Source organism: Ranitomeya variabilis, chromosome 2, assembly GCF_051348905.1.
Source record: "Ranitomeya variabilis isolate aRanVar5 chromosome 2, aRanVar5.hap1, whole genome shotgun sequence".
Taxonomy (NCBI): Eukaryota; Metazoa; Chordata; class Amphibia; order Anura; family Dendrobatidae; genus Ranitomeya; species Ranitomeya variabilis.
The window spans coordinates 329,242,339-329,265,574 of record NC_135233.1 but is presented as its reverse complement, the minus strand read 5'-3'; the positions used below and the strand labels follow the sequence as shown (position 1 = coordinate 329,265,574).

At 44.1% G+C, this 23,236-nt stretch overlaps 1 protein-coding gene across 1 annotated transcript in view; it reads left to right on the top strand.

Annotated features, from left to right (window-relative positions):
- Positions 1–16,075: 16,075 nt before the first annotated feature.
- The window catches only part of LOC143805714 (pinopsin-like), a 43,281-nt gene continuing 36,120 nt past the window's right edge, over positions 16,076–23,236 (top strand). The window contains exon 1 of the mRNA XM_077285282.1: positions 16,076–16,436. Coding sequence (XP_077141397.1) covers positions 16,103–16,436 — 334 coding nt within the window. The 5' untranslated portion in view covers positions 16,076–16,102. The remainder of the gene's footprint in view (positions 16,437–23,236) is intronic.

Sequence of the window (23,236 nt, the reverse complement as noted above, 5' to 3'; positions counted from 1 at the left end):
AGATCTCATTTTGATTGACTGCCAGATCCCCGCTGCCTCTCTCGATCCAACCTGCTTGATGCAGGGGAGGTGTACGCCATGCGGGGGCATATTGGAGGCAAACGACACTCAGCCTGTTGTATTTAGCAGTCCCACCGACTCACAACCAGTAGTGCCAGCGGTTCTCCGTCTCATGTCACATGACTTGGGAATCATACTTGTATTGTCATTGTATTGTTGCTGTTACACTGCTGTACAAACAGGTTTCCTTTTTAGAAGTTTGACCTCCCTCCCTCCCTGTAGCCCAGCCCAGATGTCAGTAACTCCTCCCTTCTTCCCCACTTAGTGTATGTCAGCCATGTTTTGGGGTTGATCTATCTGCACATCTCTGGTTCAGAATCGTCTTTTTACCTTCTGCAATTGCATAATACAAGAGTTCAGCTGCACGATACCCTTCTGGCCTCTTCATACATGGTGCCTCTGCAGTCGAGTTGAAGCTATCTGATGAGTTTTTTTTTCGTGTGAGAACTGGTTCAATCCAGGCATTCATAGAGACGCTGCCTCAAGAGCCCCACACTCGCAGCCTAGTCATGGAGTCAGAATACTCTTCCTTGCTCAACCAGTTTATAGATTCAACCCCACTACTAGTCCTCCTCAACAAATCCAAGTTTCACGTAGGGTGATCTTGATCAATGGCCAGTGTAAATTCTCCTTTACTGTGCATCCATCATCTGTCCCAGGCAGAAAACCAGCAAATTGTAGATCATGTGATACACATCAGATAAGCACCAACGCTTATGTTTGCAAATGGTTGTCCACTTTAGAGGACATTTTTTTTCTTTATCTAAAAGGATGTATTTTGGATTAAACATCATTTTTGTAGTTGGGTTTCATTAAAAATGTTTGCATTGTTCGTTTTCTCCAGGCTCTTTGCTTCCCTGTACATTTAACTTTGATGTGGTCTCTGGTCATAAATCAGCTGCGATTATCTCGGGAGAAGACAGATAAAAAAAGTTGCAAATGCTCCTGTCACAGCTCACTGATAGATTCTCAGTTAACTCATTCTGCAGCCTGTAATAGACCATATATCACACAGACTATAGAAGGCAAAAAGTGCAAAAAAAATTGATGAAATTAAATTACAAAAATTACTTTTGGACCTGTAATAAAGTAACAAAAGAAAATTGTCCCTAATGATAAACAATAGAATGAAGGCTATCAAGTCTTCTATTAAGGCTCTAGAAATGGGCAAACTCTCTACAGGTAATGAACTTTATTATGTAGCATATATTAACTAATGGATTGCACACCGAGTAATTATATCATAGAATGGAAGAGTTGGAAGGGACCTCCTGGGTCATCTAGTCCAAACCCCTGCTCAAAGCAGGATTCACTAAACCATCTCAGACAGATGTCTGTCCAGCCTCTGTTTGAAGACTTCCATTGAAGGAGAACTCACCACCTCTCGTGGCAGCCTGTTCCACTCATTGATCACCCTAACTGTCAAAAAGCTTTTTCTAATATCTAATCTGTGTCTCCTCCCATTCAGTTTTATCCCATTGCTTCTAGTCTTTCCTTGTGAAAATGAGAATAAAGATGATCCTTCTACAATGTGACAGCTATTGACATATTTGTAGACAGCTATTAAGTCTCCTCTCAGTCTTCTTTTTTGCAAGCTAAACATTCCCAAATCCTGTAACCGCTCCTCATAGGACATGGTTTTCAGACCGGTCACCATTCTGGTCGCTCTTCTCTGAACTTGCTCCAATTTGTTGATGTCTTTTTTAAAATGTGGTGCCCAAAACTGGACACAGTATTCCAGATGAGGTCTGACCAAAGAGGAGTCGAGGGCAATAATGACTTCACGTGACCTAGACTACTGTTCACTCATGTTCAGTTTATGATCTATTAGTATACCCAAGTCTTTTTCACATGTGCTCTTGCTTAGCCCTATTCCCATTCTGTATATGCTATTTTCATTTTTATTATGAAACCAAAAGAGGACTATGAAGGTACAGTATGTAAAAGTGTGAAAATTTATTGAATTACCAAACATGTAACATATACAAAAAATATCAATATATCAGTTTATAAAAAAGTGCATATACTACTGTGCCACCTAAAAAAAGGGGGGGGGGACTGGCTGTAAGTCTGGAAAAACCTCAATAGGACCACCTATACAGCAGTGTCTATTATTCCTGTTAGAATACCACAAGAACAGCTACTAGGGGAACAATTACATAATATAACAATTTAAAAACCCCTAGATATAATAATGGCTATTCTGACACTGTACTTGTAACAATACCGCCAATGTTACTGGTATACATAACTCCATATATCGAAAGCTGCTTGCATATATACCAATATAGCTTGACCTAAGGCTTGAAACAGGTATACTCTCTGCCAAACAATATTACAGCAGTTTAAAAAGCCTTGTAGATAAATATTTAAACATACCAGCAGTGAATAGTGGTCCTTTGGCGCACCTCGACGTGCAATTCACCGCCTCTGCAGTTTTTTGTATATGTTACATGTTTGGTAATTCAATAAATTTTCACACTTTTACATACTGTACCTTCATAGTTCTCTTTTGGTTTCATGCTTTAGTGAAGGGATCACTATGTGATCGTATGTGAGGCACTATATCTTTAGGTGTTATTTTCATTTTTATTGCCCAGATGTAGCACTTTGCATTTTTCCCTGTTAAAAACCATTCTGTTAGTTGCTGCCCACTGCTCCAGTTTATTTATATCTTTTTGAATCCTCTCTCTCTTCTCTAGTATTAGCTATACCTCCTAGCTTTGTGTCATCAGTAAATTTAAATAATGTACCCTCAATTCCTTCATATAAATAATTGAAAAAGATGTATAACAATACAGGGCCCAGGACAGAACCCTGTGGTACCCCACTTAAGACATTCTTCCAACTGGATGTGTAGCCATTTCCGACCATTCTTTGGGTCCGATCACTAAGCCAGTTATGAATCCACCTAACAGTTGCCTTGTCCATTCCATACATAGTAATTTTTTCAATAAGGATGGTGTGAGATACTTTGTCAAATGCTTTGCGGAAGTCAAGATATACTATATCTACAGCATTTCCCTGATCCACGCAGTCAGTGATTCTGTCATTGAAGGAAATTAAGTTAGTCTGACATGACTTATTATTTACAAACCCATACTGACTCTGGTTAATCACTTCATTCTCATCCAGGGACATGCATACATGTTGCTATGTTGCTTAATAATTTGTTCAAAGATCTTTCCTGGTATGGAAGTCAGACTCACCAGCCTATAGTTCCCTGGGCCCACCTTCTTCCCCTTTTTGAAGATAGGAACAACATTCGCTCTTCTCCAGTCTTCTGGGACTTCTCCTGTTCTCCAAGAATTTTCAAAGATTACGAAGAGTGGTTCAAAAATTTCTTCTGCTATCTCCTTCAGTACTCTGGGGTATAATTCATCTGGACCTGGAGACTTGAATTAATTTATGTTAGCTAAGTGTTTCCTCACTATTTGTCTGTTTATAGATATCCTGGATTCTTCTATTCCTTTAATAGGACAGTGAAGATCAGTTAATGTTACATTTCCTTTCTGAGAGAAAACAGATGCAAAATAGGGATTTAAAAGTTTGGCCTTTTCAACATCCTTTCTTACCATTTCATCATTTTCAACCTGTAAAAATCCTATAGCATCTTTCACTTTTCTTTTACTTTTGACATATCCCCAAAATCCTTTTTATTGCTTTTGATGTCTCTTGCAAGCCTTAATTCATTATCAGCTTTAGTTAATCTGATTCGTGCCCTGCAGGTTTTGCAGACAGCATTATATTCTTCTTTAGATATGCCTCCCTCTTTCAATTTGATAAACAGTTCTTTCTTCCTTTTTAGCATGTGTTTAAGTTCTGTGTTCATCCATCCTGGTTTCCTTAAATGCTTCCTATTCTTCCCTCTTTTTGGAATTGTCAATGATTACGCTTTGAGAATCTCATTTTTCAAGATTTCCCATCCTTCCTGTACATTTTTGTCCTTAAGGATATCCAGCCATTGGATCCCTCCTATTCTCTTTCTGAGTCCCTTAAAATCTGCCTTTCTGAAATCTAACTTTGAAATCTGAGTCTTCACAGGTCTTCCTCCTCTAGTTATCCAAAATTCGAAAATAGCATGGTCGCTACCTCCTAGGGTCCCAGCCACTCTTACCTCCTCAACCATTTCCTCCCTGTTTATAAGGATTAGATCCAAGGTAGCAGATCCCCTTGCTTTCTCCCCTACCTTTTGGAAGATAAAGTTGTAAGCAAGAGAGGATAAGAATTTGCTTGACCTTTTTGCCTGAGAGAGATTCCCAACAAATGTCTGGATAGTTAAAATCTCCCATGAAAACTATGACATATTTTTTTTGAGAACTTGGCCATTTGATGCATAAAGAGTTCATCCATATCTTCAGCTTGCACAGGCGGTCTGAAGTAAATGCCTACAATGGTGTCCTTTCCGTTGTTCCCTCCTTGTATTCTTACCCAAACAGTTTCCACAGAACTCCCGGTCTCTGAAGTTTCAATCTCTGTGCAGATATATATATGTGTATTTGCGCTGAAGGTCATGCAAGCCGATCACGTGAGGTATCACGTGTTTGTGACGTCACGCGAGGTCCTGCAGCTTCACTGCACCTCGCCGGCAAGTGTATGTGGAAGCGTGTGCTACTAGTAAGGCGCCGGGAATTATTCATAGGACAAAGGGGTGCCTGTCACTGGCCGGGACAGGCTAACACCCCTTCTCCGCAGCTTTAGAATCATCGTGGACATAAAACTATTTCTCACGGGTATATTTATATATATACATTTTTTGGACATCTGGATTCAGCTATTTGCAAGGACCTGTGGATGGATTGCAGCATTTTATGAGGACTACAGGACTTATTTTTAGGAAGGTAATGATATGCATTTTATCTTTGTGGTAATTTCTGAGTCAATTTTTTGTATGTTTGGAGTCATATAAACCTTCAGCGCAAATACACATATATATTGCTGATTGAAGCCCTCCTTTGGGCTTATTATTGGACAATTTGTGGTAGTTGTGTCCAGGATTTGCTGCAGTAGGTTTATTGGGGAGTTTTTTATGCAGCGCCCTTAATTACTGTTTTAATTCTGTGCAGATATAGTCTGTTTCTTGCAATTAAGTTGTATCCTTCTAGCCTTGCATTCCAATCATGTGTATTGTCCCACCAAGTTTCAGTGATTCCAATGACATCATATTTCTTCTTCTGTGTTAAGGCCCCGTCACACATAGCGAGATCGCTAGCGAGATCGCTGCTGAGTCACAAGTTTTGTGACGCAACAGCGACCTCAGTAGCGATCTCGCTATGTGTGACACGTACCAGCGATCAGGCCCCTGCTGCGAGATCGCTGGTCGTGTCGGAATGGCCTGGACCTTTTTTGGTCGTTGAGGTCCCGCTGACATCGCTGAATCGGTGTGTGTGACACCGATCCAGCGATGTCTTCACTGGTAACCAGGGTAAACATCGGGTTACTAAGCGCAGGGCCGCGCTTAGTAACCCGATGTTTACCCTGGTTACCAGCGTAAATGTAAAAACAAACAGTACATACTCACCATCTGATGTCCGTCAGGTCCCTTGCCGTCCGCTTCCTGCTCTGACTGAGTGCCGCCGTACGGTGAGAGCACAGCACAGCAGTGACGTCACCGCTGCGCTCTGCTCTCACTGTACGGCGGCACTCAGTCAGAGCAGGAAGCAGACGGCAAGGGACCTGACGGACATCAGATGGTGAGTATGTACTGTTTGTTTTTTTTGGTAACCAGGGTAAACATCGGGTTACTAAGCGCGGCCCTGCACTTAGTAACCCGATGTTTACCCTGGTTACCCGGGTGCTGCAGGGGGACTTCGGCATCGTTGAAGACAGTTTCAACGATGCTGAAGTCGTTCCCCTGATCGTTGGTCGCTGGAGAGCGGTCTGTGTGACAGCTCCCCAGCGACCACACAACGACTTACCAACGATCACGGCCAGGTCGTATCGCTGGTCGTGATCGTTGGTAAATCACTATGTGTGACGGGGCCTTTAGTAGTTCCAATTCTCCTTGTTTGTTGCCCATGCTTTGTTCATTTGTATAGAAACATTTTAGCTTGTGTAGTGGGTAGATAAGGATGGAATACATTTTCTATCGGTCTGCCCAGGCAGGAACATGTCCTCCAGCTGTTTTGATAAGCTTCATTAATTGAAATGGTTTTCAGAGCTGCACACATGCAATTCCTTGTCTCATATATTCTCATTAAATGACACCAGTGGGTACACCTAATCCTGATCGCACCGCCATGCACCTGTAGTGCCTTATATATATACAGCTGAGCCCATCTCCCAACACACATAATCAAGGCAGGTTACTGTTTCAAGTCCTAAAAAAGGTTTTTCTGGTATGGTTTTATTCAGTTTTTCTTTGTCAAAATCCACTTAAAAATCAAGTTTTTATGTCCTTCATCAGTTTCTAATCAGATTACCTACAATTTCACTTATTAAAGGGAATCTATTAGTGATGAGTGAATATACTCGTTGCTCAGGCTTTCCCGAGCACGCTTGGGTGATCTCCGAGAATTTATGACTGCTCGGAGATTTAGTTTTCCTTGCCTCAGCTGGATGATTTATGGCTGTTAGCCAGCCTGAGTACATGTGGGGGTTGCCTGGTTGCTAGGGAATCCCCACATGTAATCAAGCTGTCTAGTAGCTGCAAAGCATCTAGTCGGGTGCTGTCAGGAGGGGATGTCACCGTATACCTCTCCAGCACAGCCTCATACATTTCTCATTCCTGCAGACCCTGCTCAAGATGGCCATGCTTCCTCTTCCTGTCTTTCACTTTTTATAAAACCCTCCTCTCACATCTTACCGGCATATCACAGTCTCTTAACCATGTTCAAACAACAGTGACATCTTGCGGCCAGTTAACAACATTAACTATAAAGAAACAAATCTATTTAGAACAAGTACAGAGACTATTGAGGTGTGAGCACAAATATCTTCAATTATACCACCCTGGTGAGCCAACATACATGTCACACACTCACAGAATGGAGAAGATGGAACATTTTTTCACCATCTCCTCCTCATCCAACAGAATCGGATCACCCTCGGAGTGTCATTTGCATAATTGATTTTTTCGGATAACAAAAAATACGCTCATCTGCACCTTCCCTATCACAACTGCTGTACGGAGTAAACTAAGTGATACATCGCTGGAGTCAGGGTCTCTGTCCCTACTTCATACTGCCATCAAATTGCATAACAAAAACCTGCTGACAGATTTCCTTTTATTTCCAGTTGCTTATATCGTGCCAACATCCCACTTCCAGTTTTGTGAGTCTAACGTTTCCATTCTTTCCTATTGCATATACTTTAGTATTAGGATTGCTGGAATCTGGGCTCATGTGCTGCAGGTCAGAGGGGACCATGTGACAGATCAGGCTAGTGCCTGAACATGGCAGGTGGCCCCTGCACTCCTCCCACATTTGGACGGGCACACGGAGTTGCACTTGGCGCCAGTCACGTCCGCAATTTGCATACATGACTTTCTTTATATTTTTGCACAGTTGTATGAAACTTGCCTTAACTTGGGCCAAATTTATCCAAGTTTCTGTGGATATTTGATAATTGTAGCCCCCCTATAAATATAACACTACTGTCCAGAGCTGTTTCTTCAGTTAACGCCCCGCTTTATTATTGGAGTAAGAATTGTGGTTAATTGGGGGGGGGGGGGGATTTTTAAAGAAGTTGCAATATAAAAATCTTGCTTAGTCCTATCTGCATAGTCGACCATGTCTATTTTTCACCCACGTTTCCAAATTGGTGAAATTAATGTAAAATCCATTTTTTGTACAGAGATGCTGTGCAACCAAATTTTAGATTTTTGGATGTAAATAAAAAGACACTAAAGTCTTGATAGTTTCCTCTCAAAGTGCGTTCCCACCGCGCAGTACTCTGCTGTCCACTAAGGCTACGTTCACACCGTGAGTTTTTGGTGCGCTTCTGATGTTGCCGACGTCTGCACCAATTGCTAAATTATTTTACCTATTGAGTTTTTTCATTCCATTTTTTAGTGCGTTTTTAGACATGCATTATTATTACTGCAGTTTCTTTTTTTTGTTCTGTGTCATCTTTTAAATAAAGCTATTCCATAGTATTTGACTTTGACAAAACTTTATTGATACAGTCATGTGCAGATTACAATTGGTAGGAGGATAAGAGTAGTAGTCAGCGCTGCTGTGCTAGATTCAAGAAATCCGGAAGACGGATTTATGTGCAGATTACATGCATGTTTTATGTGTTTTTATTACATTGATGGATTTCAAACACGCACCGCGGGTCAGTTCACGATGCAGAAAAAGAAGCCTGGCGGCAGGAGATTTCTATACATCCCATCCTATCTGCTGGAACTGTAAGATGAGTGGGGTTTATTTTTAAGCTGCATTTACGACACACTTGTGATAGAAAATCCAAACTTGTCTGTATTATGTCATTATTATAAAACCCAAATCTGTCGGCTCAGGCTTTTGGGGGATACTCTGTGTAAAAAGAAACAATGATTAATGGATTAAATAAAGTGTAAATGATAAGAACTGTATATATTATACTAGATGGTGGCCCGATTCTAACGTATCAGGTATACTAGAATATGCATGTCCACGTAGTATATTGCACAGCCCACGTAGTATATTGCACAGCCCATGTAGTATACAGCACAGAGCCACGAAGTATATTGCCCAGCCACGTAGTACATTGCCCAGCCACGTAGTATATTGCTCAGCCACGTAGTATATTGCCCAGCCACGTAGTATATTGCTCAGCCACGTAGTATATTGCCCAGCCACGTAGTATATTGCTCAGCCACGTAGTATATTGCCCAGCCACGTAGTATATTGCCCAGCCACGTAGTATATTGCCCAGCCACGTAGTATATTGCCCAGCCACGTAGTATATTGCCCAGTTATATTGTATATTGCCCAGTGACGTAGTATACAGCACAGAGCCACATAGTATATTGCCAAGTTACGTAGTATATTGCCAAGTGACGTAGTATATTGCCCAGTGACGTAGTATACAGCACAGAGCCACGTAGTATATTGCACAGCCACGTAGTATATTGCCCAGTGACGTAGTATACAGCACAGAGCCACATAGTATATTGCCCAGTGACGTAGTATATTGCCCAGCGTAGTATATTGTTGTAGCTCTGTCGCCTGTATGGGGTGCAGGCGGCAGCTTCCAGTCCCAGGGTGTGATGACGTCGCAGTCACATGACCGTGTCGCAGTCACATGACCGTGTCGCGGTCACATGACCGTGTCGCGGTCACATGACCGTGTCGTCACGGCAGGTCCTTGTCGCGCAGGACCTGTGATGACGTCGCGGTCACATGACCGTGACGTCATGGCAGGTCCTTTGTCATGGATCCCAATGGCTGGGGATCGCACTGGACAAGCAAAATAACATAAATAACGGACGAGCTCTAGGGTGATGGAACCTGGGCTGACCGCTGCCCTACTCCTGACAAACACAACTAGAAATAGCCAGGGAGCGTGCCTACGTTGATTCTAGACGCCACGCCCCAGCCTAAGAGCTAACTAGCACTGCAGAGGAAATAAAGACCTAGCTTGCCTCCAGAGGAATGAACCCCAAAAGGTATAGTTGCCCCCCACATGTATTGACGGTGAAATGAGAGGAAGGCACGCACATAGAGATGAAAATAGATTTAGCAAAATGAGGCCCGCTATAACTAGAAAGCAGAATGATACAAAAGGGGTCTGAGCGGTCAGCAAAAAACCCTAATCAAAAACCATCCTGAGATTACAAGAACCCATGTGCCAACTCATGGCACATGGGGAGAACCTCAGCCCACTAGAGCTACCAGCTAGCATAGAGTCATAATTAGCAAGCTGGACAAAAAACCAAACAACTAAAAAACAGAACTTAGCTTATCCTGAGAGATCTGGGAGCAGGTAGTCAGGAACCTAACTGAGCACATCTGAGTACATTGATAGCCGGCAAGGGAATGACAGAAAAGCCAGGTTAAATAGGAAACACCCAGCCTCTGATGGACAGGTGGAAAGCAGAGACCGCAACCCACCAAAGTCACCCAGTACCAGCCGTAACCACCAGAGGGAGCCCAAAAACAGAATCCACAACAGTACCCCCCCCTTGAGGAGGGGTCGCCGAACCCTCACGAGAACCCCCAGGGCGATCAGGATGAGCTCTATGGAAGGCGCGGACCAAATCAGTCGCATGAACATCAGAGGCGACCACCCAGGAATTATCCTCCTGACCATAACCCTTCCACTTAACCAAATACTGGAGTTTACGTCTGGAAACACAAGAATCCAAGATCTTCTCAACAACATACTCCAATTCTCCCTCCACCAGCACCGGAGCAGGAGGCTCAACCGAAGGAACAACGGGCACCTCATACCTCCGCAATAACGACCGATGGAACACATTATGAATAGCAAACGATGCTGGGAGATCCAAACGAAAAGATACAGGGTTAAGAATCTCCAAGATCTTATAAGGACCGATGAACCGAGGCTTGAACTTAGGAGAAGAGACCTTCATAGGGACAAAACGAGAAGACAACCACACCAAGTCCCCAACAAGAAGTCGGGGACCCACGCGGCGACGGCGATTAGCAAACTGCTGAGTCTTCTCCTGAGACAACTTCAAATTGTCCACCACCTGATTCCAAATCTGATGTAGCCTGTCCACCACCACGTCCACTCCAGGACAATCCGAAGGCTCCACCTGACCAGAGGAAAAACGAGGATGAAACCCCGAATTACAAAAGAAAGGAGAGACCAAAGTAGCAGAACTAGCCCGATTATTAAGGGCAAATTCGGCCAGTGGCAAAAAGGCAACCCAGTCATCTTGATCAGCAGAAACAAAACACCTTAAATAAGTTTCCAAGGTCTGATTAGTTCGCTCCGTCTGGCCATTCGTCTGAGGATGGAATGCAGACGAGAAAGACAAATCAATGCCCATCTTAGCACAAAACGTCCGCCAAAATCTAGACACAAACTGGGATCCCCTGTCAGAAACGATATTCTCCGGAATCCCATGCAAACGAACCACGTTCTGAAAAAATAAAGGGACCAACTCAGAAGAGGAAAGCAACTTAGGCAAGGGTACCAAATGAACCATCTTAGAAAAGCGGTCACACACAACCCAGATAACGGACATTTTCTGTGAGACAGGGAGATCTGAAATAAAATCCATGGAAATGTGCGTCCAAGGCCTCTTCGGGATAGGCAAGGATAACAACAACCCACTGGCCCGAGAACAGCAAGGCTTAGCCCGAGCACACACTTCACAAGACTGCACAAAGGTGCGCACATCCCTTGACAAGGAAGGCCACCAAAAAGACCTGGCCACCAAGTCTCTAGTACCAAATATTTCAGGATGACCAGCCAACACAGAAGAATGGACCTCGGAGATGACTCTACTGGTCCAATCATCCGGAACAAACAGTCTTTCTGGTGGACAACGATCAGGTTTATCCGCCTGAAACTCCTGCAATGCACGTCGCAAGTCTGGGGAGACGGCGGACAATATTACCCCATCCCTAAGGATACCAGTAGGCCCAGAGTCTCCAGGAGAGTCAGGCACAAAACTCCTGGAAAGAGCATCTGCCTTCACATTCTTTGAACCTGGCAGGTATGAAACCACAAAATTGAAACGAGAAAAAAACAACGACCAACGAGCCTGTCTAGGATTCAGACGCCTGGCAGACTCAAGGTAAATCAGATTTTTGTGATCAGTCAAGACCACCACACGATGTCTAGCACCCTCAAGCCAATGACGCCACTCCTCAAATGCCCACTTCATGGCCAAAAGCTCCCGATTACCCACATCATAATTGCGCTCGGCGGGCGAGAATTTTCTAGAAAAGAACGCACATGGCTTCATCACCGAGCCATTGGAACTTCTCTGTGACAAAACCGCCCCCGCTCCAATCTCGGAAGCATCAACCTCAACCTGAAAAGGAAGTGAAACATCTGGTTGACATAACACAGGAGCAGAAGAAAACCGGCGCTTAAGTTCCTGAAAGGCCTCCACAGCCGTAGGAGACCAATTAGCAACATCAGCACCCTTTTTAGTCAAATCAGTCAAAGGTTTAACAACACTGGAAAAATTAGTAATGAACCGACGATAAAAATTAGCAAAACCCAAGAACTTCTGAAGACTCTTAACAGATGTAGGTTGTGTCCAGTCACAAATCGCCTGAACCTTGACGGGATCCATCTCAATAGTAGAAGGAGAAAAAATGTACCCCAAAAAAGAAATTTTCTGGACTCCGAAGAGACATTTTGAGCCCTTCACAAACAGAGAATTGGCCCGCAGGACTTGAAACACCTTCCTGACCTGTAGAACATGAGACTCCCAGTCATCAGAAAACACCAAAATATCATCCAAATACACAATCATAAACTTATCCAGATATTCACGGAAAATATTGTGCATAAAGGACTGAAAGACTGAAGGAGCATTAGAAAGTCCAAAAGGCATTACCAAATACTCAAAATGGCCCTCAGGCGTATTAAATGCGGTTTTCCACTCATCACCCTGTTTTATCCGCACAAGATTATACGCACCGCGAAGATCTATCTTAGTGAACCACCTAGCCCCCTTAATGCGAGCAAACAAATCAGTCAATAATGGCAATGGATACTGATATTTGACTGTAATCTTATTCAGAAGGCGATAATCTATACAAGGCCTCAGGGAACCATCTTTTTTTGCCACGAAAAAAAAACCTGCTCCCAGAGGGGACGAAGATGGACGAATATGTCCCTTTTCCAAGGACTCCTTAATATAATTCCGCATAGCAGTATGCTCTGGCACTGACAGATTAAATAAACGACCCTTAGGGAACTTACTGCCAGGAATTAATTCTATAGCACAGTCACAATCCCTATGAGGAGGGAGCGAATTGAGCTTAGGCTCCTCAAAAACATCCCGATAGTCAGACAAAAACGCAGGGACCTCAGAAGGAGTAGATGAAGCGATTGAAATCAGAGGTGCATCATCATGAACCCCCTGACATCCCCAGCTTAACACAGACATTGTTTTCCAATCCAGGACAGGATTATGAGTTTGTAACCATGGCAGACCAAGCACTAGTACATCATGTAAATTATACAGTACAAGGAAGCGAATCACCTCCTGATGAACGGGAGTCATGCGCATGGTCACTTGTGTCCAGTACTGCGGTTTATTCATAGCCAATGGTGTAGAGTCAATTCCCTTCAAAGGAATAGGAACTTCCAGAGGCTCCAGACTAAAACCACAGCGTTTGGCAAATGACCAATCCATAAGACTCAGGGCAGCGCCCGAATCCACATAGGCATCGACGGAAATGGATGACAGTGAACAAATCAGAGTTACAGACAAAATGAACTTAGACTGCAGAGTACTAATGGCAAAAGATTTATCAACCTTTTTTGTGCGTTTAGAGCATGCTGATATAACATGAGCTGAATCACCACAATAAAAACACAATCCATTTTTCCGCCTATAATTTTGCCGTTCACTTCTGGACTGAATTCTATCACATTGCATAGTCTCAGGTGCCTGTTCAGAAGACACCGCCAACTGGTGCACAGGTTTGCGCTCCCGTAAACGCCGATCAATCTGAATGGCCATAGTCATAGACTCATTCAGACCTGTAGGCGCAGGGAACCCCACCATAATATCCTTAATGGCCTCAGAAAGACCATCTCTGAAGTTTGCAGCCAGGGCGCACTCATTCCACTGAGTAAGCACCGACCATTTCCGAAATTTTTGACAATATACTTCCGCTTCATCATGCCCCTGAGAGAGGGCTAATAAAGCCTTTTCAGCCTGAATCTCCAGGTTAGGTTCCTCATAGAGCAATCCCAGTGCCAGAAAAAACGCATCCACACTGAGCAATGCAGGATCCCCTGGTGCCAATGCAAATGCCCAATTCTGAGGGTCGCTCCGCAGGAAAGATATTACAATCTTAACCTGCTGAGCAGGGTCTCCAGAGGAGCGAGATTTCAAAGAAAGAAACAATTTGCAATTGTTCCTGAAATTCAGGAAGGTAGATCTATCTCCAGAGAAAAACTCTGGAATAGGAATTCTAGGTTCAGACATGGGAGTGTGAACAACAAAATCCTGTATGTTTTGAACTTTTGCAGCAAGATTACTCAGGCTGGAAGCCAAACTCTGGACATCCATGTTAAACAGCTAAGGTCAGAGCCATTCAAGGGTTAAGAGGAGGTAAGAAGCAGCTAGACAGCAATTAAGGGCTAGGCAGCAAAACTCTGAGGGGAAATAAAAAAAAAAAATTTTCCCTTAAACACTTCTTTTTCTCCTGCTTCAGCCCAAACAATTAACACTTTGTGGGCCGGCTATACTGTCATGGATCCCAATGGCTGGGGATCGCACTGGACAAGCAAAATAACATAAATAACGGACGAGCTCTAGGGTGATGGAACCTGGGCTGACCGCTGCCCTACTCCTGACAAACACAACTAGAAATAGCCAGGGAGCGTGCCTACGTTGATTCTAGACGCCACGCGCCAGCCTAAGAGCTAACTAGCACTGCAGAGGAAATAAAGACCTAGCTTGCCTCCAGAGGAATGAACCCCAAAAGGTATAGTTGCCCCCCACATGTATTGACGGTGAAATGAGAGGAAGGCACGCACATAGAGATGAAAATAGATTTAGCAAAATGAGGCCCGCTATAACTAGAAAGCAGAATGATACAAAAGGGGTCTGAGCGGTCAGCAAAAAACCCTAATCAAAAACCATCCTGAGATTACAAGAACCCATGTGCCAACTCATGGCACATGGGGAGAACCTCAGCCCACTAGAGCTACCAGCTAGCATAGAGTCATAATTAGCAAGCTGGACAAAAAACCAAACAACTAAAAAACAGAACTTAGCTTATCCTGAGAGATCTGGGAGCAGGTAGTCAGGAACCTAACTGAGCACATCTGAGTACATTGATAGCCGGCAAGGGAATGACAGAAAAGCCAGGTTAAATAGGAAACACCCAGCCTCTGATGGACAGGTGGAAAGCAGAGACCGCAACCCACCAAAGTCACCCAGTACCAGCCGTAACCACCAGAGGGAGCCCAAAAACAGAATCCACAACAGTCCTTCTGCCAGACAATCCTTGCCACCGGAACGTGCCGCTTGCATCGCGAGGAGCGGGAAAGGCGGCGCAGGTGAGTATATAATAATTTTTTATTTTTTTAATTATTTTTAACAGTAGATGTTTTTACTATTGAAGCTGCATAGGCTGCGTCAATAGTAAAAAACTTGGTCACACAGGGTTAATAGCAGCGGTAACGGAGTGCGTTACCCGCGGCATAACGCGGTCCGTTACCGCCGGCATTAACCCTGTGTGAGCGGTGACTGGAGGGGTGTATGCGGGCGCCGGGCAGTGAGGGGGGGGAGTAAGGAGCGGCCATTTTCTTCCGGACTGTGCGCATCGCTGATTGGTCGTGGCAATGGTCGTGGGCGTTTTGCCACGACCAATCAGCAACTTGGATTCCATGACAGACAGAGGCCGCGACCAATGAATATCCGTGACAGACAGACAGAAGGACAGACAGAAAGACGGAAGTGACCCTTATAGTAGATATATAATAGCTTTAAAATAGTTTAGTATTTGCAGCTAAGCAAACCATCAGGGTACGTATCTTCTGCTGACCATTATTACTCCAAAAACTAGATATGTATATATATATATATATATATATATATATATATATATATATATATATATATACACACACACAATTATAATCAGATTTTAACATTGTTTATTGTCATCACTCAACATATTGTTTTCTAGCATACTCAAAATAAAACAAGTCACAAATTACATATAGTATATCTACTTATATGCTGGCCAAAACTGCCAGTCAGTCAGGGGTTAACTGCAGATCCAAGGCCAGTGAGCTGCTTCCCTGCTTGCTGCCAATCCAATCTGACTATGCAGCGCCGCCAGCTGCCAGCAGGGGGAGCTCGTGCACCCCTGGATGCTCCTGCAGCTGCATTACTCCTGGTCGCCTAATGATCAGCTGCAGCAGAGGGTGCTGACCAGGAGAGATGCTGCATGCCCCAGGCTTGCTCAATGTCAGCCTTGGGGACAGCAGGGACCCCTCAGCAGCTGGCCTCAGCAGGACAGCTCACAATGTGGTGGCTGTGTGCCTGGGCTGCATCCTGGTGCTGGGATCTCTCTACAACTTTCTGGTGCTGCTGATCTTTGTGAAGTTTGAAGCTGTGAGGACCCCCATTAATATGATCCTGCTGAACATCAGTGTCAGCGACCTGCTGGTCTGTGTCTTTGGGACCCCATTCAGCTTTGCAGCCAGTGTATCTGGTGGGTGGCTCATAGGACAGCAGGGATGTAAGTGGTATGGCTTCTGCAACTCCTTGTTTGGTGAGTAACCGGGGATTTTATTTACAGATGGAGCAGAGCTGAGTTTGCTCATTTTTGCCAGGTCGTGGCTGTGCTTTTACATAGGACTGCAATAAACCTGGCTCATTATGTTATTTATCCAAAATAAATAGTTTAATGATAAATGAATCTCTGCTACTTCTGCATATTATTCTGATGCTGGTTTTATGAGTAACCTGGGACTTCATGCACAGCAGCATCCTTACCTGTTCTCCCAGGATGTCCCAGGTGCCTCTAGTACAGCTGGGAGTCAGTGGCTTCCACTAGTGATCACTGTGGACTTCCCGCTGTGATTGTGGGAGTACTGGCTCTTTCAGGTGGGTGCTATGGAGATTTTATGGGTGCACTGTGCCTGCTATTATTATGGCGGCATTTTGTCTTGCACGGTTTGGTGATCCTCTCTTATACAAGGAACTGTGACAACTATCAGAGATCTAGCCTGTTTTCTTTTTTGGAGTGAGGATGTCACAAATTTGTGCAATTTTCTCCAAAATCAGGTGTACCCTAAAAAGTGCCATAAATCTGTCTTTTGAGTCGTTCTGTTATGGTGTACTCTGGCTTATCTTAAGGGGCAATGGTAAAGGGTCTTTGTCACCCCCCCCCCCTGAAAAAAAAAAAGTTATACCCTATGCAGTGTAAAGGGGATAACTTGCAGATTGCTTGGGATCTAAAGGCCAGTGGCCCCTAAATCAGGGTTCTTGAATCCTGAAAACAGGAGCTGATGGCATCAGAGGAGAACATGTGCAGCCTCCATTCATTGTCTATGGAACTGCCGAGTACAGCGCTCGGCTTTCTCCAACAGTCCCATAGGTGATGAAATCAATGGCTTTCGTGCATGTGCATCTCCGCTCCATTCAGGACAGGGTTTTATAGAGTCCTGATATCAACATCACTGGAGGTCCCAGCAATCAGACCGCCAGCGATCAGCAAGTTATCCCCTATCCAAGCACTTCAGCTGTAATTGCAGTGCTGGTCTATGAGGGATGATGATCATGATAATGACGACGACTGTGATGCTGCTGCTCTATAGGAAATTGTGTCTCTGACTGTTTTGCGCCCTGTGGCTGTGATTAAAAGGGAAGAACTCAGGAGTAATGGGGCTGTGAGCATGATCTAGGTTTGGGTTTATGTCTGAAAACTTTGCCATAAGTGCAGATAAACATTCCGGTGATGTCAAAGGAGAGAAGGATCGGGCGGTTGAAATATAAACTGTTGATCCTTTTGTTTTCATCGGAGGTGAGCCGCTGCCAGATGAGTCTGACCTTCTCCTCTGTACTCATGTGTATGGGGAGTCATGAGATGTCTGCGCAGCACAGGCAGGCGATGGCTCTCAGATGATGGATTGCCCATTTAGGCACCGATATGCTAATATATCAGAAAATATGATCATTGGGAACTCAACCTACCCCATCTGAACTCAACCTACCCCATTATGGGGCATGTGTGTGTAGCCCTCCACATCAAATATGGGACTAGCCTTCCATTGAATGTTGAAAGTTTGTCAGAGGCGGTAGTCACTATTTTACATTCAAGTGAGCGTTCTCCATAGTTTCTGTATCTCTCTCCACTACTATGGAAGATCAGCATCCATATTTCAGCTCTAATTTGGGGACAATGGATGGAACTTCTTGGTAAAATTATCAATTGGATTTTGACTTTTTGTACTCTCACCAGTGGTAGATAAAATGAGACCCTGGGTGAGATTAAAGGGATTCTGTCAGCACAGAATGACTGTTCAAACCAAGAACAGGCGCTCCGGGCCAGTCAATTATATACACCTTTCCATCTATCTCTGCCCTTCTCAGTCTCTATGAAGCCAGAGCTGTCAATCAAAGAAGAGTAGGGAGGAGATAGCAGGAGCACAAGCAGGTGGGATGGTGTATGTAAATGATTGGCCCCGCCATGTTAGTTTGAACAGTCATACTGCACTGACAGAGTCCCAGATATTGACGTATTGCTACTTCACACACAAACATTTAGGGTGCAGTTACACAGGCTGTTACACCATGATGTCAGCTACTACCCTTTAACTTAAGAAACTGCACTGATAATGCACAATTGGCTTCATGACTGCAGTTTCTAGTTTGAAAAGTGAGATGACCACAGAGTCACTAGTCCACCGAGCCAACAGATGTGTAGAGTCTTACTGGGGGCATTTGTGCATGGGGGCTCCTGGGCAATTTCCAATTGCACTCCTACCTGCTAACTCTGGGCCAACCTATCACATTGCTATAAATGTGCACAGTAATGTAAAGTAGTGTTGAGAAATGGCTGAATCAATGGTTCCATGACAAAATCGATGAGCTGTTAGTGTACCTGAAATGAAAACTAGAGGGGGTTGGCTACAATGCATTATGCAACTCCACACAATAATCTCATGAGTAGTACTGGTAGGAGAAGTACTGGTAAGAGCAGTCCTGGTAGGAGCCGTCCTGGTAGGAGCCCGTCCTGGTAGGAGCCCGTCCTGGTAGGAGCCCGTCCTGGTAGGAGCCCGTCCTGGTAGGAGCCGTCCTGGTAGGAGTCCGTCCTGGTAGGAGCCATCCTGGTAGGAGCCCGTCCTGGTAGGAGCCGTCCTGGTAGGAGCCGTCCTGGTAGGAGCCCGTCCTGGTAGGAGCCGTCCTGGTGTGCCGTTCCCTCTTTGATCTCTTCACAGTGTTACCAACGTGGTCTCATCAGATTCACAGAATGGTGAGTATTGATGAATTCTGTACTCTAAGTGAAATTGGAGGCTAAGGTGTCAAACGCTCTACACAAACCATCAGTAAGTGTTTGCACGACTTTGGGCTGCAAGCCAAACGTCCAGATACAGGTGTTCCGTTAACCTCATGCCATTGCTCTCAAAAGCTATGGTGGTGCAGAGCAAGACTGCAATGGAGGTCTTTTCTCTTCAGCGATGAGTCCAGATTTTGTCTTGGATACAATGATAGGCGGAGATAGAATGAAGAGGCCTTCATAAGGGAATGTGAAAGTGTCCCAGGAGCCGTTTCTCAATATGACAACACCAGGCCGCATGTTGCTCGTATGACTGTGAGCAGCCTTTGCTTTTCTATGATGTTTCCTGCTCAAGATTGAAATTGCAACAACAAGAAGTGTGTTGGGAACAAATGCTTTAAAGGGTTGATGGACAACCCCCTTCTTAATCCGATTCCCCTTTGTAAAGTAATAACACTTCTGCTTACTGGTGCCGGCCGCCACCATTCCAGCAGTGTCGGCACTGTCTCGGGGATCCGCTGCTGAGCTGCAGGGATCGCGTGACATAACAATCAGCTCTGGTTCACTCTCTCCATCTTTGTATGCATCACGTACAGTGCAGACCAAAAGTTTGGACACACCTTCTCATTTAAAGATTTTTCTGTATTTTCATGACTATGAAAATTGTACATTCACACTGAAAGCATCAAAACTATGAATTAACACGTGGAATTATATACGTAGCAAAAAAGTGTGAAACAACTGAAAATATGTCTTATATTCTAGGTTCTTCAAATTAGCCACCTTTTGCTTTGATGACTGCTTTGCACACTCTTGGCACACTTTTTTGTTAAGTATATAATTCCACATGTGTTAATTCATAGTTTTGATGCCTTCAGTGTGAATGTACAATTTTCATAGTCATGAAAATACAGAAAAATCTTTAAATGAGTTGTGTCCAAACTTTTGGTCTGTACTGTACATCTGAGGACGTGAGAGCCACTGTTGCCATCTCACTTCCTGCTGATGAATGTGATGCATCTGAACGCTGGGAGAGAGAAGCCAGCGCTACTTGTTACATCATGCGATCCCTGCGGCTCAGCAGCTCTGGCTTCACTCTCCCAGCCTTCAGATGCATCACGTTCATCAGGAGGAAGTGAGAGGGCAACAGCGGCTCTCACTTCCTCAGATGTATGTGGTACGTCCAAAGGTGGGGAGAGTGAAGCCAGGGCTGATTGGCTGCAGTGATTGCGTGACATAATAATGTCATGGAATCTCCGGGAGAGCCAGTGCTGGAACGGCACCAGAGGCGAATATAGGTATTACTATTTTACAAAGCTGAAATATAGGGATTCAGAAGGGATTGTCCAAGTAGTAGACAAGCCCTTTAATGTATCTCCATTTTCAAAATTTCTGCTTTATGTATCTGAATTATTTAAAGCCACAGGTGGCAAACTTGCCCTAAGTGATTCTGCTTCCGGGTGCATATTAGAGTTGAGTTCAGATTTGCTAAACTGCACTTGTATGATCAGGAGTGGAGGACATGTTTCCATTCATTGACATCAAGCTGAAATCTTGCAAATTTTATAAACAAGGGGAAGTATTTAAAAAAAAAAAAGAAAAAGCTTTGATTTATACAGTATATCCTATCTTTTAGATAAAACTGAAAAACCATTTTAGTTTTATTATATTGGCAGCAGTCACTTGTATGGACCTGTATCCCCCAATGCAATGATAGATCTCTGTATAATGTGAGAGCCGATGACGCAGGACATTTTCTATATATCCGATGTGGAAATAAAGGAAAAACAAACAGTTTCTAGTGTGGACTGGGATCTCTGACTGCTGTAGTGCATTTTCTATGAGATTTACTTTTGGTATAAGCCGATTTTCTTTATGAAGTAGAACTAGACACAAATCCGCCACCTACTGGTTAACAAAAGAAAACTGAAAATATATCTGAGCATGAAATCAGATCCTCACATACAGTTCTTGGATCGACATCCTAATTTAGATCAGATTGTATGGAGGGACAACTACACGCAGCACGACATCCTGGTCAGCCAGCATTCCTTCCACATATCCCTCTTTACGAAGGACAATCCCTACTTTTTTTCTAAATCCTTACCATATCTACGGTAATTATCCTTATCCAGAATCATTTATAATAATACTCCAGAACTTGTTCTTGTGGACATGTCACCACCTAGTAATAATTGGGATGAGACCACATCTGACCAGGACCCCTCTATCCTAGGGTCCCATTCATCCCATTGTTTACCTCTCGGGTTCCTAGACTATAAATGAATTCTCTGATCTTGACCCCAGCTTCTGTCTGTGATCACTGATGGTTGGTATATAATAAAGATTTTTGTCTTTTTTTAAGAAATTGTGTAAAAAAATGTAAGTGCGTGTTCACATCACATTCTGTGCAATAGTATCTGATATGGGTGATGGATGATGCCGTATCGTATGGCATCAGTCACAGGCATTTGTTAATTTATTTGGAAGGCTCTTGTGAAGTCACCGTATAGGAATGGGGAGTCAACCAAAGGCAGGCCCGATGACCAGGTAAGACTATGTTCACATAGCATTTTACCCTTAGTTCAGTGGCTCCATTGGGGCTTACGTCTGAAGCCCTGGAAAATAGGTGTTACTGTGTACTCTGTTGGTCGTAATCTTCAGCAGTATCCACCTATTTGCGGCGATCTCCCAAATACAGTTGACCACATCTTGGAGCTTGACTAAATTAGGCGGATATGGCCAAAAATTATATCCAACAGCGCACACAGTGACTCCTTCTGCATCATTACAGTAATGGCCCCATCTGTGCAAACGCCTGAATCCCATTTTCCAGGGATTTAGAAATAAGAACAAATGGTAAAACGCAATGAGAACCTAGTCTAAAGCCAGTGTTGCCAGCCAAAAAAAAACAGAAGAAAGGGCACCTTTGTCATAGGATCATGCATATGCTTTTGCAGGGTATAAGGATATGTAGAAACTTCTTCCCCCGAAAGTCTCTTGGCTGGTGGTGGGATCTGCTGGCAGGACAAGCTATGACTTCTACTGAGCTTGTTGCTGATGGAGTGGAGAAAATCTTGAAGATTTCACAGGAGTGTCCCAGCCTCTCATAAGGGTCTATTGTTGCTAAACACATAGTCCACTGCCACCAACCTCAACAGCTGGCAGCAGCGACTCCCGCTACTGTCCCATATGTCTGCTGATCTTGCAGGAGGTGAATGGCTCCTGCCCTTAAACAATGTGCTTCCCTGCTACAGGGTAGCCCCAAATGTAGGGTATGATGGGGCTCTCTCCTGGTGTTTTATGCCCCTTGTGGCTGCACATAGCGGACTCCCTGCTTCTGGAGATGGCTTATGCATGCACCTTATCCAACTGTATACCTCTGATGGAGGGCTCCAAACATGATATGAGCAGAGCCTAAGGAAGGGGTATGGTCCACACTTACTGTAGGGAGCTGACTAAGGCTGACTTGTCCCATTGAGCAATGAGGGTATGGATCTGTGCAGACCTCCTCTTTTCCTGCAAATGTTTGCTGTAAAGGAAGTGACTTGAAGGACACAAAACATAGACTCTACCTGTCCCAGAATGATGGGCAGTGTTGGTGTGAACAAGAACCAATTGTGACTAGTGATGTACGAGTATACTCATCGTTTGGGTTTTCCCGAGCACGCTCTGGTGATCTCCGAGTATTTGTAACTGCTTGGAGATTTAGTTTTTGTCGGCGCAGCTGCATGATTTACGGCTGCTAGCCAGCCTGAGTACATGTGGGGGTTGCCTGGTTGCTAGGGAATCCCCACATGTATTCAAGCTGTCTATCAGCTGTAAATCACACAGCTGAGGCAACGAAAACTAAATATCCGACCACTTACAAATACTCGGAGACCATCTGAGCGTGCTCGGGAAAACCCGAGCAATGAGTATACTCAATCATCACTAATTGTGTCCTTTGTCTAAAGGGACTCTTACCTTTTTTTTCTGCCCATGATAGAAAAACAAACCATATTGCAGATGGGCAGCATCTTCAGAAGATGCAAAATTAGATTTCTTTTTTTTTTTCTTCATCTAAGATG